General features: G+C 44.6%; 1 protein-coding gene across 1 annotated transcript in view; it reads right to left on the minus strand.

Annotated features, from left to right (window-relative positions):
- tenm3 (teneurin transmembrane protein 3) overlaps positions 1 to 18,327 on the minus strand; it is a 252,324-nt gene that overhangs the window by 105,258 nt on the left and 128,739 nt on the right. Inside the window, exon 4 of the mRNA XM_061244374.1 lies at positions 10,698 to 10,907. Within this exon, the coding sequence (XP_061100358.1) occupies positions 10,698 to 10,907 (210 nt within the window). The remainder of the gene's footprint in view (positions 1 to 10,697; positions 10,908 to 18,327) is intronic.

The following is an 18,327-nucleotide window of genomic DNA, read 5'->3' on the forward strand; positions in this document are numbered from 1 at the left end:
GTAAGATAGGGCACCCCTTCCTAAACTGCCTGGCCTATCTCTCTGCACTTCATATGATAGGTGCAGTGCATTTTATTTATTAAATGCAGGTGTGGGAAAATTTTTAGACACAGGGCATGGCACATCCATGGTAGTAAGGGTGGTGGTAAATGAGGTCAGTCTCCTTCTGGACTGGAAAACAAGGAAGGAAGATGTTTCTTTGAAAACCTGCACTGTACTGCAAAAACCTCAAAAGTCAATCCCAGTATTAAGACTTAAAATAGTCTTTTACTTTTTTGACGCATTTCAAGATTTGCCAATGGGGTAAAAACATTTCACTTTCACTTGCACGCAAAACAGTAACTGAAAACAAAAATTATTTTCTACATGAGAGAAAAAAATAAGATCTTAAGTCTTATTACAAGACTAGAATGCTCGTTAAGACGGCCCTTTTTTGCAGTGTGGATGTGGCTCATGGTGATTACCCTCTCCCCCACTCACAGCTGAACTGAGCAGAGGAACAGGACGGTTCAGAACAGCCCTTCACTGAGGGAGTATAGCGCTAATGCAGGGCGGTCCACTGCTCGCCGAGAGGAGGGGGGTAGGGCGGGTACAGCAGGCGGGTATAGCAGGCTGGCACCGCGCTGTCCACACTCTGCCAGGACGCTCGTTCACCGCGAGCGGCCCTCATAACCCCACCGTCGTTTTTCAGGGAGGACACTCAGGGGGTGACATGGCTCAGGCAGTAAGAACAGTCGTCTGGCAGTCGGAGGGTTGCCGGTTCGATCCCGTTGCCGTTGGTGTCTGAGTGTGTGTATGAATGGGTGAAAGAGAAGCATCAATTGTACAGCGCTTTGGATAAAGGCGCTATATAAATGCCAACCATTTACCATTTACACTTCAGCTGATGAACGGGAAGGGCTGGGCGCTGGAAGGCGGCGGGGCGCACTGAACGCAGACTGGCGGGCGGGTGAACGAGCTGGGACTGACAGACGGGGAAGCTTGGCTCCGCTTCAACACCTGCAGAGCCCCGCTCCTGGAGAACGGCGGTGGAGGAGAGATTTGCATCTGAGCCAGACGTTTGACCAGCCGATTGGTCTGATTACAGCTTCGGCTTGAAGCAGCTGACTCTACAGCAACTCTGTGGCCTCCATAGCTAATGAACATGCTGGTGAATCTGACACCTTCATTTTCCAATATTTCTTTAAATATGGCATATGCTACATAGCACACATTAGCGCTGTAAGTGCACCTGCTTCATGTCACTGATATGACCCAGAAGAAATCTGGACATCTTCCATCTTCTCCACTTCACACAAACATGGGACAGTCTGTCATTGCCTTCTGCTTAAATTGGGATTTTTCTCTGAAATCGAAGATGAGATTTCTGCTATGATGAGAGCAGAGTCCAACCATAAAAAAAGCCAACACCTACTTCAAAAACAAGGGCAACAACAACAGTAATAACCTGTCGCGAAACCGGCGAGTCAATACTGGGAATCCAAGCTATAATGATCGTGTTCGGCAGCAGCCAACGTCCGCTCCACTTGAGAAAATGGCAAAAGCACAGACTATCTGTGGGGAAGCAAATGTATGCTGCACTTAGAGTAACTACTGTAATGTTTCACCACAAACGCTGCCCACTTATGGCCACCCTCCCAGTGCTCTATCAAAAACATGAATAAATAAAATAAATGGAAATCCCACATATTACCCAAGTCAGATTTTATCCTTCTAATTGTGAAAGCAGACTAGAGTGCTCATTCATGCGTTCTTTGCATTACTTAAGTGGAGGAACTCCTACCTTTGACTGAGAGACTGACGAACGCCAGGTCTTTCACCATAATGCGTGGAGACGCTACGCCGACACTTCAAAAACTGTGCCTTTTTGTAGAGGGGAGCCACTGAAAGCAACGGCTTTCATTCCAGATTTGACAGAAATTGCAGAGAGGGTTATCTGTCAACAGTACAGCCAATTGTAATGTCTCTCATATCGGAGTGTTTACTTTCTCAGCTCAGGGAGTGAGCAGGAGAAAAGCCCGCAGAGAAACGGCTAATGAAAAGCTCCTTCCGCGCGCAGACGAGACGCCGCTTCTGAGGGTCCGCCACACAGCGGGACGTTACAGCGGTGTCATATCACCGCGGCGTCCGCAGAAGCGTTTCGCACAGGAGAGGGGCACTGCGCGATACGCGAAAACACGCTTCTCACGTTTTACTGCATGGGAAACAAGCATCAACCCTAGCCCTTGTATCAACAATATCCCTCCATGTCAAACTGAAGGAAATGGCGCTGGCGGAGCCTAATGTAATAGTGAACATGGCCCCTGGAACAGGAGCCAGAACCAGCAACAGCAAAGCCCACAGTCTGCGTTCACGGGCCCCCTGTGTGATGGTGCTGGTAGCCCATAACGCGCTGCTTGTGTTCATTTAAACTCAAGGAGGCAGAGATGAGGAGGAATGGAACATGACAGGGAATGAAAGAGTAAAACATGTTAAGAGGGAGATGGTGAGGAGAGATGTGAAAAGAGATGGACACAGAAGGAGTAGGCAGGGAGAGTTTAGAGTGGAAGAGAGAATGGCTTTTATTGTCGATCAGGTTATTAGCTCCCCCCACCTCTTGGGCTTTCAGAACTCAGTTCCCATCAGACAGAATCAGACACACATCTCCTTAAAGACAAAAAATGGAGAAAACAAGAGCATTTCTGAAATACATGCAGCAGGTCTATCATACACCAGTGTGTCATATACAGACATATCTGTCTGTCATCAAAAACAAACAAAAACTGAATGACACCTGAAAGCACACACAAAAAAGGCATCAAACACACCTAACTCTGTACAAAATTGCACAGATTTCAAACACAACGAACTCTGTACAAAACTGCACAGATTTCAAACACAACTAACTATGTACAAAACTGCACAGATTTCAAACACAACTCTGTACAAAACTGCACAGATTTCAAACATAACTGTGTACGAAACTGCACAGATTTCAAACACAACTGTGTGCAAAACTGCACAGATTCCAAACACATCTAACTCTGTACAAAACTGCACAGATTTTAAACACACCTAACTCAGTACAAAACTGCACAGATTTTAAACACATCTAACTGCCCCAAACTGCACAGATTTCAAACACATCTAACAGTGCCGAGCACTTCACAGAGCTTGGAGAGAATTGTGAAGTAAAAACACAGCTGGCAGTAAACACCTTATATAATTTACCCAGACCAGGTAAAATATGGATCCGAATTCATTATCTTTTCCAAATGGATCTATATACCTCAAACACAGCGGCAGTTTGCTATTTATAAAAGATAAATATCACCAGGTTATGACATTTATCAGCGTGGCCTGTCTATGTTTTCCGGGGGACAAAGTGCTTTTTAAATATTGACAAACTCGGGAGCATATCATTATGGGAGATCGATAGGAGCGTAAGTGGGCATGTGATAGCGCGTTCAGTAAAAGAGCACTCATGGTGAAAATAATTATGCACTCTTAAGAGGGTGCACAGTTGTTCAGACAACAGAGAAAGTGCAGGGAACCACAAGACAATTTAAGTAATTAAGCGGCTGCAGGCTATTAATGTCAATTTGGCAATCATTCAACGCATTCTGCGCTGTTAATAACAGCATGTGAGTTACAATCCTTACTTAGTCATTGATTAATCCTTAACTTATTTAATGTGGCTCATTAAAAATGTAAAACAACGAGTATCAATCAGCTCGTTTTTATTGTCCGGAGTGTTTCCATCCTTATCACGCCAAACTATTTGGCACAGTGAGCAAAAACCTTAAATAATGAAGAGTTGCTGAAAAGGCACATCGACTTTTGTTCTGCAAAACGGCACATGACCCCAGAACATTAAACCTATGTTTTTAATTTGTGTTAGAGACCCCATTTAGAGCCTCTGGGAAAAAACGGTAAGTAGCAGGTCTGTGATCATCATAACTGTAATTATCCCGGGGGCAGTCGAGTGGGGCGTCTGGCTAACGCACTTGCTCCCAGTGCAGTCCTGGCCCTCACAACGCAGACTCAGATGCAGACCACGGCAGTACCCGAGTGCCCCCCGGGCCTGTGTAATTGCCGATAATGTCACACGCTGGGGTTGTGTTTCAACTCATTGTGCAAAAGTGATTACTCTGCAGCCACGCTTCGGGCTTCATCGTCATAATCCTTCATCTCTATCACGCACAGAAAACGTGTACCAGGTCTTTGTAAACCAATTAGAGAACAGGTTTACACTATTCCCAGTACAAGTCAGGCACACTCAGTCCCGACACTAACATGCTGATGGTTACGGATTTGCTGTTTCGAACATCATGTAACGCATTCAAACAAGAAGTACTGGAACCAAACTCAGTGCACCTTCCATCACCTGTGCAGAAAACTTATGCAATTATCTAGTGTTTGTGTTGGGGCTTATGTTAGGGTCAGGGCCCTTGTAGATTAGACATGCCAATGCGTACAGCTCTACTGGCTGCTTCACGCCAAGCTTGGCTCTAGTCTTTCATTCTGTAACTTTTTTAAAGAAAGCGTTTGAGGTTTAAGGTCAGGCTGAGACAGACTCTGCATTCCTCTTCGACTTCATTTCTATTCAGCACACACTTCATTTAAAGTGCAAATATACTTTGAAGTATTTTTCTAATACCACAAGTTTTTTCTTCATCCCACCCCCCACCCACCTGCATCTGCAACTGCTCTTTACAAATGTAAAAACTCATTTTATTGTAATTACTGTAATTAATATGTAAATAATTGAGTGCAATTATCTTGTGTATACAAGCCTCCTTGGACAAGAACAGCTGATGAGTTATACACTCAGCGAGCACTTTATTAGGTTTTTATTACACTTATATTTTAGACTTAAGTCATTAAGTCTTCAGCTGCTGTAGCCTATCCACGTAAGAGGTTTGAGGTGCTGTGTGTTCAGAGATGCTCTTCTACATACCACTGTTGTAATGTGTGGTTATTTGCATTATTGTCAGCTTCCTATCAGCTTTGTCCAGTCTGGCCATTCTCCTCTGACGTCTCTCATTAACAAGGCGTTTTTGCCTCCTGAACTGCCGTTCACTGGATGTTTTTCGCACCATTCTCTGTAAACTCTAGAGACTGTTGTGCCTGAAAATCTCAGGAGATAAGCAGTTTCTAAGATACTCAACCACCCCAACTGGCGCCAACAATCATTCCAAAGTCAAAGTAGCTTAACAGGCTGGTATATAGGTGCACCTAATAAAGTGGTACAGTAACTGAGTATAACAGAATGTATCATGTAGCCATAGAGGAGAGTATATAAGCATATATAAGCAGTATATATTTACCGCATTTTTTCTTTTTTAGCTGCCCTTTAAAGCCATATATCCGGTATATATTAATAACGACAGAACGAGCCCCTTAGTGCAGCGCAACAAAAATATGCTCTGTTCATGACCATGCAAGGCCTTTACATCTACATGGGCCTTAGGAGACCCAGAAACACGAGATGAAAAAATGGACAAGCATGAATGCACAACAATATAACCAGACAGACACGCGCTCTGTCCTAATGGCCCAGCTAAGTCTTGCCCGGGCAGACTGTAAACACACTCATCAAAGAGGGAGCTTATTTGGAGAAACACAGCCCATGTGTTAATAAAAGCCAACAGGCAGCTTGTTAAGAGGATGAAGGGGAGCCAATCTACACATGTCAGACGCATTGATAACTGCCCATCCATGGTGCTCACTGCACCACGGCCTGCTGATTACGAGCCACTGATGTACGCGGCGTACAGCGATGCTGTGATGGTGCAGCCCGTGAACACCCCGTAGAGTAAAATGTGGGTTTTGCTAACAATGCCAGGCTTGAGAACAGAACGGCGCTACAGGCGAAAGCCCTCAAAGGGCAGTGCAGAGTTTACGGCTTGCTTCTCAATTGGTTCCTTAGCAACACTTCAAATTTACCCCAGTAACTGCGGCCAACAAATCAGGCCCTGGATTTTTGCTGAGAACAGTCCAGAGAGCCTGGCTATGTTATCTACTGCGCAACTATCAGAAGCCTGGACATCAAACCTACTGCGTAGCCAGTGAGCATTCAGCTGGCCAGTACGGCTAGCAAACGACTGCAAAATAGACAACAATGGTCAGCAGATTCATAAATCACAGTCTACAGCCAATAATATAGATATATTAAATTCACCTGCAATCATGCATGGTTAACTCTGTTGAGAGTGTACAGTCTGTGCAATCCATCCATACAAAATAAATAAGTAACAAAATCTGCAACAATGTACTTTCTCCAGTATTGATTTTTAAGAAAAACTTAGCCTTGGCCTGAGCTGTCCATCATGTTTTGTCAGAGGTGTGTCTCAGCAGAAGAGCATTGTAAAGACAGATGGATTGTGGGAATCAGCGGTCCCATTGACGCAACCATCCGAGTGAGATAGCCAGCTCACCTATAGCTCCATTTTGACTTGTTTTGATATGACATGGCACAGGAGTTGTCTGGAAAATCCAATCACTGAATTACCTAGCTTGGCCTTTCCCTGCTTTTAAAAAGGGTGATCACAGTTTAAAAGCACGGCAAAACCGCATATTCGATGGAAGATGTATTTTTAATGCGGCTAAATTGGTGCATATTTTTTCTGCAACAATGGAGAGCTTAGACAACACGCATTAAATACACAGGCTTTTAGTACGCTTTGCAGAACACTTAGCACATAATGAGCATAAGTGATACATACCCTCATTGGACCAAAAAAACTGCAACTGGCAAACAATTTGCAAAGCCATTCAAAAACGAAAAATACGTGGAATGACTAGACCCGCAGGGATTTACTTTTTCCGCGACTGACTACAGTCAAACTCAATCCAATTTTGCAAAGCCTTGAGGTATCGTTTGAGCTGCGAAGGACTTCAACTTTCAAACACGCAGGGTAGTGTAATGCTATGTGACTAATTGCCAATGATCACAGTGAGATGCAATATGCTCCCCCGTGTAACCTCGGGAACTGTTTACTGAGCCCCTGAGCTACCGGTGAGCCGCGGAATCCATTTTGAAACGTATGAAAGGAAAACAGGCATTTCCCTGCAAACTCATCATAATCAGCGTTCACTTGAAGACGATGATGATGCACGGCGAGGTGATTGTTGTAATTTCCCCGGCTTTCACGGAAGCGGCGCTAATTACCGCCTCTTGTTTTACTCCTGCGCTTGTTCCACTCGCGTTCCTCCCCTTTTATCTTCTGTGGGGGGATGAATGAAACGCAAGAAAAAACCACAATAAAGCTTCACATTCGATATGCCTCTAGATCAAGTGACAGGGCAAACCTGCCCCCCCCCTCGTCCCATCCCCTCCTATTGTTCCTCTTCCCCAGGGATGAGCCCGCGCGGAACACAAAGGCCGGCCGGGAGAACTGGAGCCTCAGTAACCCGGCGGCCCGCGTGCGTGTGAACGTTACTGTAAAATCAGCGCTTCAGGAACCCAGCGCCCTGCGTGTGAGTGAACGTTACTGTAAAATCAGCGCTTCAGTAACCCAGCCCCCCGCGTACGTGAATGTTACTGCAAAATCAGCGCTTCAGGAACCCAGCGTCCCACGTGCGTGTGAACGTTACTGTAAAATCAGCGCTTCAGGAACCCAGCGTCCCACGTGCGTGTGAACGTTACTGTAAAATCAGCGCTTCAGTAACCCAGCCCTCCGCGTGTGAGAGAACGTTACTGGACTCCCTGTGCGGTAAAATCAGCGCTGCCTCTGACGAAAGTGCTCCTTGGTCAGCGGGGAGGAGAGTGAAACGCTCGTGGAGTTGGAGCTCCAGGTCGACGCTCCACCTGCGGGGGAGGGGGCAGGAGGCGGGGAGGATGGAGCGTGGGCGGGGATGAGTTCTCTGTTCATCGGATATATGTCAGTGGAACAGTCAGACAAGACCAGCAGCCCATTAAACAAGAACTGAATCGATAAAAAGCCCGATATGCTAAAACGAACGAGACCGGGATCTTGAATGTAATTTATTTTAGTTGGGAGATAAGTGGTGATACAGTAACATACAAATATGCAAATTCGTAAGGTCAGGTACAGTGTGAGACATTCAACGACACTTTTAGCACCCACAGACGTACGGCCCCAGATGCTAAAAGCCGCCGCGGTCGTGTAGAAGTTACTGCGGTCCTCTGCTACTGCACTCCTCTTGCGTGCCTCCGCTCCACCCTCTTCTATCTCTTTCCAGATCTTCATTGTGGCACCGAAGAGGAGTCGGCCTCCTGCTCCCCCGTTCTTTGACAATTAAAGCACGCTCCAGAGGGAGCAGGCCGGAGAGGATGCTGGAAGTACTTGGCAGGGATGTTAGATTTACTGTAGGTCCAAATGCAGCGCGGGAACCTGCTCCCATTCAGGACGGATGGCGATGGCGTGGCTTGAAAGCTGTGAGCCGAAGGTTGTTTTGCCCGTTAAAAAAGGCCGCCTACCATTAACATGTTGATGATGATGCGTACGGCGGGCGCAATGGGAAAAGCACCAACTTCATTTGAAGTTGTGGCAGATGGGTGTGGAGATTAAGCTTTTCCATCCGGAGCTTGGCTTGAAGAGTTTGGACTGCGGGCCAGCACTCCGGGTCAAAGGCGGCAACTCGTCAGAAGCCACTGATTGAATTTCATTACGAGCACAATGCTTCAGAAAGGCTCTCAATCTTCAGTTGATTTGTTTCTTTCTATATAAAAGGAGAGCAGACGGCCTGTATTTTTCTGTATTACTCAGAGGAAGGCAGAGGGGGCTACAGACAGAGATGGGAAGACAGTAGAGAAAGTGATGTGGCCAGGAATCAAACCCACAGCTGAACGGGGGTGGGGGGGGGAGGTGAGGATTTTGGATATGGGTTGAGAGCCAGCCGCCCAGCGGACTGTTGGATCTTTTTTTTTTTTGTTGGTGACTGAACTGTCTGAAAAATCAGTTCAGTCACCAACATACGGGTTCATATGTGGAAATAATACTGCGATTATTCAAGGAAAAAGGCGTCTCTGTCCTTTGAACACAAGATCTGAAGGACATGGCTTCTCGGAGACCGCCCCCTTTGGGTCTGTATGCTCGCTGTCGTTAAAGGCAGACTTTTTTAGCCTTGTTATAGTCCTGTGCTTACAATCTCCTCCACCATCCTCAACCCCGCCCATTCATATATGTTTTACCATTTTAATCTTTATATTCTTTTTCGATAGCCTGGGAGGAAAAGCAATTGGAAGGTTGACTGAAATTTGGCTTCGCTGTACTCCTGCTTCTCCACATCCGCAGTAGCGAGCTAGCTTCAAAAGCTCCTCTGAAACGTGGAGATGCACAAAGACAGAGATTGCCAGCGCGTCATAGTCATGCCTCGGCATGGTTAAATGTATAATATTTTCAAGGTAAGAATCCTGCATAGTATGCCTCTAAGAGGATAGCATCTCATTACTGCCAGGTGAGGAAGGAGCAATCATCGCTGGCCTTCTTACCCAACCTCTGAACATGTCTGCGGTAATGGAAGGAGTCTCTTTCACCGGTATTGCATTCCTCTGGATTGCTAATGGCCGTGAAATGTTACGCTATAGCTTGTTTTTCCAGGGAGAAAATGTCAAACCTCAACTAGGAAATCTGGCTTACTTCACGGCATTCAATATCCCTTTGGAAAGTGGATGCCAATGCCACCACTTTTAGCCAGTCTATAAACACAGAAAGACAAGGACTTTAAAATTGGTTCCCTTTGCCTTATCTATTAATATAAGTCGCAATCTGATCTGACCAAGCTCTCTATGAATAAGACAGTCCTGCAGAGCACTCTAGAATGTGGGTTTTCATGTTATCAATGCAAAATGTAATTTTAAACTGTCATAATGTGCTGATGGTATTTTTCTGGTTGAATAAGTCTGTTACTGTGCTGCTAGGAAGCACGTATTAGTTTTTTAGAGGGGTGTGTTCGGAAGGTCCAACGTGCCAAGGTGAAGATAATCTTATTTGGCTGGTGTTTGGCTTATATGTCACTCTTGGTGTGACATATTCTAAGCTCACATTAGTGCCTATACACTGGCTAGTGAAAGATGTGTGTGTGTGTGTGTGTGTGTGTGCGAGAGACAGAAATAAAAACAGAATGTATGAGGTATGTATTCTCATCTCACTGCTCAATACACTCTGCAAGTTTTGGTGCACCATCTGACAGAGGTGCACATTGTTCCCATATGCGCTGTTTGCAGTGTTTTAATTAGCCATATTTCTGTCAGTTTCCACTGTATATTGTGCTTTTCTTTATAATACTCTTGTCAGACATCTATTTAATGTGTGACAAGACATACACACAACCTGGCTGCCAGTGAGCAGGTAAATGTAGTACACGCCAGTCAGTCTACTGCATGCACTGAGAGCAATACGCGATATTATATGTAGAATATGTTATTCTACAGCATCTGAGCTATGAGTAAGAGAAAGGCAGGCCATGACTCCCATGGGGAAACATTATGCTAATATTACAAAACATTGCTAAAAATAAGCGTCAGCTTAACAGCATGTAATTAAACCTGATTGTAGGAACCACTGATAACTATTTTAAAAAAAGGGAAATCTAAATCCACAAATATACATATTAATAAAATCCACAGAAATGTAATGTACATGACGGGAGGCCCACTTTTAATTTGACCCTCCTGTGCTGAATGTGAGGAAAGGACTGCGATGCTGACTTTTATTTTGACAGAAACAGAGAGAGCAGCACTGCCTTACCATTAGAGGCTCCCGCCTGGCTGGCCTGATTTACGGGTACATACAGCCCGGCTGTGTACTCCTCGTCCCAGTCACAGTCATGAACCGGCCGGGCGGTGTCAGTACTTAGCAACGGCCGCTGGTTGTCATGGAGATTGGGTGATGGAGGTTGAGAATGTGCATGCTCTGTGACGGGGGATGGACCGGACAGAGAGGATGGCATGGGAGAACCTAAAGAAAAGGAAATAATCACAAACTAAAGAAAAATGCAGCAAATAATAATTTCAAACCTAAAACGTGAACATAGGAAGCAGTAAATAAAAAAATTGCTAAAACAAGAATGCAAATCATGAGGTATACATATAAAATAAGTGCAATTTACAACATAAAATATAATATAATATAATAATATAAGGCACATAAAATGAGCATGATTTTTGTGAATTTATGATAATATCACTATTTCTTCCATACAGGAATACATTTGCAGCCTAATATAACTTAAAGGAGTTGCAGAAAAAAGCAGTACCCCCACCGTAACACAAAAAAACAAAGAAAAATGAAAAGGCCACATTTTCTAGTTTTCACTGCATGCCAATTTTAAATCCTTCATCGCGGACAGCAAAGTGTCAACCAACAGAAAGGTGAGAATTATTTTTACAGGTACGTTAATGACAGAGTGAGATCTCTGCACTGATGACATTGAACCACGGGCTCAGCCTATGATGAAAGAGGGCCATGCTTTTCGCAGGCAGGGCTTTTACGTCCACAGTGCAGTGCATGGGAGTGTACCCAGCCCAGGGACAGCAATCACACAGTGGGTGAGTCATTCAGTTATTCACAGTGTGTTGAGCTCTGAGAGCAGTGTAATCATGGAGTCTCAGAGCCAGTCAGGTACAAGAAATATATAAACACACGTACAGTGCACACACCAGGGTCAAATACGTCCCTTACATACTCAAACTGCTCAGATGGAAAAAACAGCCCTATATTTCTTTAGAAACATGATACAAACCAAACATACAATCATCTGTTTTTTTTTTTTTACTTTTTATTGGCGAAAATAAAAATGATGATTCTTTCAAGATATTAAATCAGTAGTGAGTGTTGAGTCAGTACTGTTGAATTTAGCGAGCTTGCTAAAGTACAGTAAGGAAATGTGACATAGCAGGACAGGAAGCTGAAGGCCCTCGTGCGTTCGCTGTGACCCACTAACGGTGTCGCTCTGCTTGGGCCTGTCCACTTGGCGCTGCAGTTGTGGAGGGGACAGGAGAGGATGCGGCCATTTTCAATTTGGAAGACGGCTAAAAATTACCACGCGAGAGCAAGCTGAATGCTGGTAATGGTACACTTAGCTACTGAATTTTGATTCGGTCACCAACTCAAGGGCTTAGAAACATTTTTGTCACTCGGCAGTTATAATGGGCTGAATGACAAAAGACGCTTTCCTTGTAAACTGCTGACTAACAGCTATGCCATTTTCAGGATAGCATTTTCGATGGCATCGGTGATTAACATTTTAAATCCATTCAAAGTGATGTTTGTCACATTAGACGGCTATAAACCATGCATTGCAAATACTCACCCTCTTAAACCTTCAGACAAAGTGCAAAAGTATGGCAGCTTCATTTTATGTGTTATATGTAGTAGTGTTGTTCACTTACAGCTGTATAGGATACCGAACAATTCAGACCAACAGACCTGTGATACAACTCAAAATGGAGAACATCTGCTTTTATATAAGTATGATACTACTTTCTGTTTTCAGTGCTTTCTCATGTCCTCCAGGAAAACATCCAATAGAATTACTGCCAGGGTCAAACCCCCTCCTGCCACATGATCTTGGGTGCCATGGATACAGTAATTACATTTCCTTATATTGTACAGTAATGATTATGAAAAACTGCCATGGGGAAAAAAGAATCATTCGTCCAGCAACAAAGAATTTCAATCAAGATATATCTATTAATTTATGTACTCTTTGCAGAATAACACCTCGCCCATTCCTGACCCCCTTAATGGAAGGAATGTAATTAATAGAGAAATATTCAAAAAGCAAACTTGCTCATAAACAAACCACAAAAATGAGTGGACTGTTTCAATGTCTTGGGGGGAAGAGGGGGTCACAGTAGGACACAGCAACACCCTCAGAAGCATACATTTACTCCCAATCAAATATTTTACTTCCTGTTGGCATAGGACCCACCCATTCTCAATACATGGTACATAAAAAAATGTAGTTTTGCAAAAAGTTATACATACAAAGTGCATACTGGTACTTCTGCACTTAAGATTCCCCTGGAAAAAAAAAATGCCCACGCAGCTTGCAAAAGTGAGGACCGTATTTCTTCATTAAGACTTTACGCATATAGTTTATAGCCTTTGGTCAGTCATTTAGGCACTCTCTAAAATCATTCTCTTTTAATTAAAAGAAATAAAAGACAACGCAGTAGGGAACATAAAAAGTGACAGTTTTACGGATGGCGTGGAGACCGAAGTGAACCTCCTTCCTGAAGATTATCCCCCATGGCCTGCTAATATTCCCCATGATCCCCTCTTTCACACAGTTGGGTGTTCTGCTGGGGCCCTCTTGCCACACGGAATTGCGGGAAAGCTGGCAGTAAATGGGTTCCCAGTGCTACATTAGCCAGCGCTTTGCTCTGCAGCTCAGCGGGGGGATTTTAAAGCGCTGAGCCCAAGGGTACAAGGAACATGGCCGATCTTTTTGAAATTGAATAATTAGCTTTGGGGGCAGTGAGAAATTAAGATGGAGAGCAAGGGGGCTAAAATGCATAATTTGGCGGTGCGGGTCGGATTTTCTGGTGTCCTGGACACTGGTAGTGTCATAATTTCTTTGATTTCGGTGCGTCTCCTCCAATCGACAGCGGTTCAGCTGGTTTCCAGTTTGCGGGATCAGCAGTATCTCTCAGGCGGTGGAGCAATGAAAACAGTCAAGGCTGGACATGATGGGGAGGAGGATGAAAATATATTGACCCGCTTGGCGTGCTGAAATACACTACAGCAGCCACGGCAATTTGCTGGGCTCCGGCCTGGCCGCTAAATGTATTGCGGTCGTCAATTAAAACATCTGAGGAAGCCTCTGACGGTAAAACCTGGGCACTTGGGGAATGAATTATTTACTGTTCACAGTACCACAAACAAATACAACTCGCAGGCATAAAAAACTGCACCTACTGTACGGAGGAGAACCCATGTCTACATGGACATACAAATGTATGATGCACTGCAAGTCTGACTTTGTTTTTGTCCTGAAATGAGAGATTTTCCTCTGAAGCAGAAAAAATACATTGTTTTAAGATACTGTTTGTTGACATTTTAAGTGAAATTTTAATTATCGCATTGGCAATATTATTGGCTTTTTTAGGAAAAAAAAAGAATTGAAATAATTTTAATTCTAAATATAATATTTGTTGAGATTGACTTATTTTTTGTTTTTTGCAGGGTGACGACAAAGAGAGAAGGATTTTAACATTTTTATGGGGGGCCCAGTCTTCCTCCTTGCAGCAATGGCACTAGCCGCGAGCGTGAAGTTTCCCATAGCTCCCGGCATTAGCCTCGTTTTTCCCGCTCTTTCAAAGCGGTACATTTCTCCTGTCTCCCAGACCCCCTGCCAACCAGCCAACCTGTTAGAACTGGCCTTAGCATTTATCTCACAGTGGGAATCCACAGGCCGGTACAGTACTCCTGTAGTGACAGGTACGACTTAATTAAAGCCCCTCCTGCAACTGGAGAGGGAGCACATAGTTCCCTGTCAACATGAGGTAAGAAAAAAAGGAAAGATTAAAAAAAGAATAATAAAATAATTCCCTGAAACTCTGCCAGCCATAGACTAATATGTGACAATAGCAAAGGTTTAAATATCAATTAGAAAGGAAAAAAATAAAAATACTGCAATGCTGAGAAAGAGAGATTTAACTAGATAAACAGAACCTCTCCTCTATGGCACCAACACATCATCCCCTCGCCTTGCACAAGCAATGCAATTCCTTAAAGAGGGCATGGCCAGTGGGTGAGTGGGAAATATATGTCTCCACATGGCAACCAGACAAAGTATAGCTTTCCAAGGCTGAAGGTTCAACTAGTAATGGGTGGGGCTGCTCCATTCAATTCAGGTACATGCAATTTCTGATCTGGTTTCACATATTTCTGGCCCTGTTTCACATGCAAAGCAGCAAGAGAACAAAGTACACAAAGACAGTCTGAGCCCAGTGTTAGTTATGGTGGTGAATACTGACTTGTCTGTATAGGATAAATAGCTACGTTGTTGCGACTGGCTGAAATGACCATACCGCAGCTTCCACAAAGGTGGGTTTGATTTAAAGGGGAAAAGATTCACAATTTAATTCGCTATTATGCAGTCCCGCCCTAGCCGAACCTGCAGATAATAGGGATTTGTAAAAACCAACCCCCTAGCAGCCTCCTCTACCATCTTCGCCTGTTGTAAAAACAGTTTCAACACCCCCATACGCTTACAGTACAGCACTCTGCACATTGTGCTCAACCATACTGCTTGCTTTGTCAAAACAGAGCCCTCCAACTTTGACAGAGGCAGGAAGGATGCACCCTGGCTCTCAAATGCTAAAGAAAAATCAAGTGTTCTGTCATGTACCCTTTTCACATTGTTTCACTGCTTGGGTGTAAATTGACATTAACAGATGGCTGTTGTTGACATAAGAAAATATCAGCACGCATACCACCCGTCATGTTGCTGCAGAAACAGAAGATTTTATTTTTTCTGTGAATCATTGATTTTTTTGTCTTTTCTCTATGCCCTGGATGCAGCTCTTTGTCTTACACTCGGTCAAAACAAATCCACATTCTCTTTCAAAATCACTGCATTCACACGAAGAAAAGCGCAGATAAAATAGATTTGGAAATAATGACTTTGTACGGCTGTCAATGTCTCCATTTTATCCGAATTACTATTCAATATGCTAATCAATAACAATAAAGGTTCCAGTGCTAAACAAACATTTATGTGTTACCTAGGCCGTAAACAGTGCCTTCTCTTTCACATAAAGCTTTCTGTTTGTTCAATTCTCAGTGAATCGGAGGCTATTAACAGTCAGACGCACAGTGTTTATCTACAAGAAGAATGGAATGTGAAAATGACACTCATTGAAGTCTAGACAGAATTTTCCAAAAGTTCACTGAGTGAAGGATGAGCTGCATATTGACTTTGTCTGACTATTTGCCTTACAAGTATAAAAACATTCAGGTGAAAGGGACTAATAAGATTTTTTTTTATTTTTTATGTTTTGTTAGTCTTCAGCCCTGACTGAAGAGAGTGCAGCGCTACTCAACTTGCAGGTACTTTTTCCTACCGTGCGCTACACCGCCTGATTTCACCAATCAGCTCATCTGAACCAAGCAAGTACAATGATTGGTGAAATCAGGTGGTGCAGCGCACGGTAGGAATAAGTACCAGCAGACACTGCGGCCCGCAGGACGTGGAGTTGAGTAGCGCTGCTCTAGTGGTTGTGCAAACAAAGGGCAATGCCGTCTCAGTGGAAGTCACAACATAAAGGAAGAGACCACCCTCCCTCCTTATCTTTGCCCACCCTTTCCATTTCCTCTGCCAAACTCACATGAAAGAGAGGCAGGAATTATGGGTACAAGGGGGCGGGGTCAAGCATTTCTCAGAGCCATTATTTTGGTAGCTGGACTGGTAGACAGTCATGTTCTCTATCTCGAGCCACAGACCGGAGACACTTGAGAGACATCACAGCCATGCAAATACACCATTAGGACAAGCTATATGCTGTTTCAGTGTCCGTCTTCGTCAATGCAATCACCATAACAGGCAGAGGCCCATGTCAGCAGTCTCATTGTAAACATATCATACTGGGTTTTTCAATCACAGTTAAAAAAAAATGCATTGGAAAAATCCACAGGAGACAGAGTAAATATGGAAGAAACGCAAACAATTCATTTCCCAGCCATGGATGCCGAATTCAGCAAAGTGAGAAAGCAGACCCCTATGGCATGTTCGGTAAATAACTTTGCACAAGACAAGCATAATATATTTTACATACAACATACCAAGATTAATCTTTCACTTTTTTGTGGACATTGTCTGAGAAATTACATTCAGTGATTAAGGTAATTATTTTGGGATCGTGGTAAAAAAATAGGAGCGCGCTGGAGGAGATAAAGAAAGTGTGACCCGCTGTAATCAAAGCCTGTTTTCACCCAATCTCCATGACAGGCAGAGATTTTCACCTCATCTTTCCTGTGGCTTTCATTCACTAGATAGAGAACTTCAACCCTCCATCTCCATAGGCAATCATAAATAAGCCATTTCTGTGAAAAAGAAAGATCAATATAGAATGAGAGAGGGAGCAAGAGACGGAGAGAGCGAGAGGGGGGATAGGGAAGAGAAAACAAAGCAGTGGACAGCCATAGAGAGAGGGAGGGAAAAAGTGTAAAAAAGGAGAGAGATAGTGCCTCTGGTAAGGCGGAGGTAAAGGGGAGCAGCTGTGAGCAGGTGGGTGGAGACGCTCAGGGCTGGCTCCTGGTTCACCCGTGGCCTGTCGGTAACGTGCTGCAGCAGTGCCAGGAAGGGGCTGGCCTGAGCACGCGTACAGTACCTCTGCGGTAACCGGCTTGGCACTTACCGAAGGCAGAGACACGTAATGGCCGCCACTGCTAACGTTTCTGGAGCTGCTGGAGCTAGTCGCTCACCCTGGCAGGCAGAAAGGCCCCGCCGAGACACACCAGCGACCTTATTGACGCCCGGCCATCTATCCAAAAATGAGCAACTGCCCTGCAGAAATGACTTCAGGGCAGCCCCTGTGAGAGCTCAGCCAGCCAGAAATGCCGTGGTGGGGTGAAGTTTTGTTTGTATGTGGGTGGTGGGGGTGGGGGGATTTTTTTAGTAAGGGGGGGCAAAAGAAAGACTGTGCTTTTAGCTCTGTCTGCTAGCCAGGCTTTTTACTGCTTCCTATTGTCTCCTGGCTAGGGCTTAAAAGGCACAGTGTCTGCGGAGGCCCACCAGGCCCACAGGCAACAAACGTCTCAGGACCAAAAGGGTCTTCATCCATCAAAGGGAAGACCCAGAATGGGGTTTGCGTGGAAAATTGCACGCGCGTTCAAGTACATGACGAACGCGATGAGAGGAAGCCTTTTGGCAGAAGCTTAAACAATCACAAGCAGGTGTAGCGCGTTCCTTTGTTTCTTCCACTCGGAGGGGCGATAACAAGGCCTCCGTCATCTCGCCTCTCTAAATCCCCAGCAACTTTGTCCGCCATTGTGGAAATGAATCGCTCTACTTAACGGTGGGCGTGGCGGACCGAAGAATGTCATTTTGCGGTTGTCAAGCGCCGTCTGATGCATTGTTTTCATTGTGTCCAGGACTGCAGAGCCTTCGGCCACACATGAGGAAAGGAGCAGTCAAATGCCAGAGATCTCAATATGTCTTAAGAAAGCAGGCTCGGTATACTAGCCTCCCAAAGCTCCACTCTGCTTACATACTTAGCATGCACCCTTCAGGCAATGCACAGAAGAGAAAAAGAGTATGCGCAGGGCGCACTGTGGAAGCCAAACGGCAGAGTGGTAACAGGGCATCCGTGCGCAGCACAAGACGTTAGTGCAGCCACTTTCAGGGGGACGGATCCACTATAACTCCGCA

This window comes from Conger conger, chromosome 6, assembly GCF_963514075.1.
Source record: "Conger conger chromosome 6, fConCon1.1, whole genome shotgun sequence".
NCBI lineage: Eukaryota > Metazoa > Chordata > Actinopteri > Anguilliformes > Congridae > Conger > Conger conger.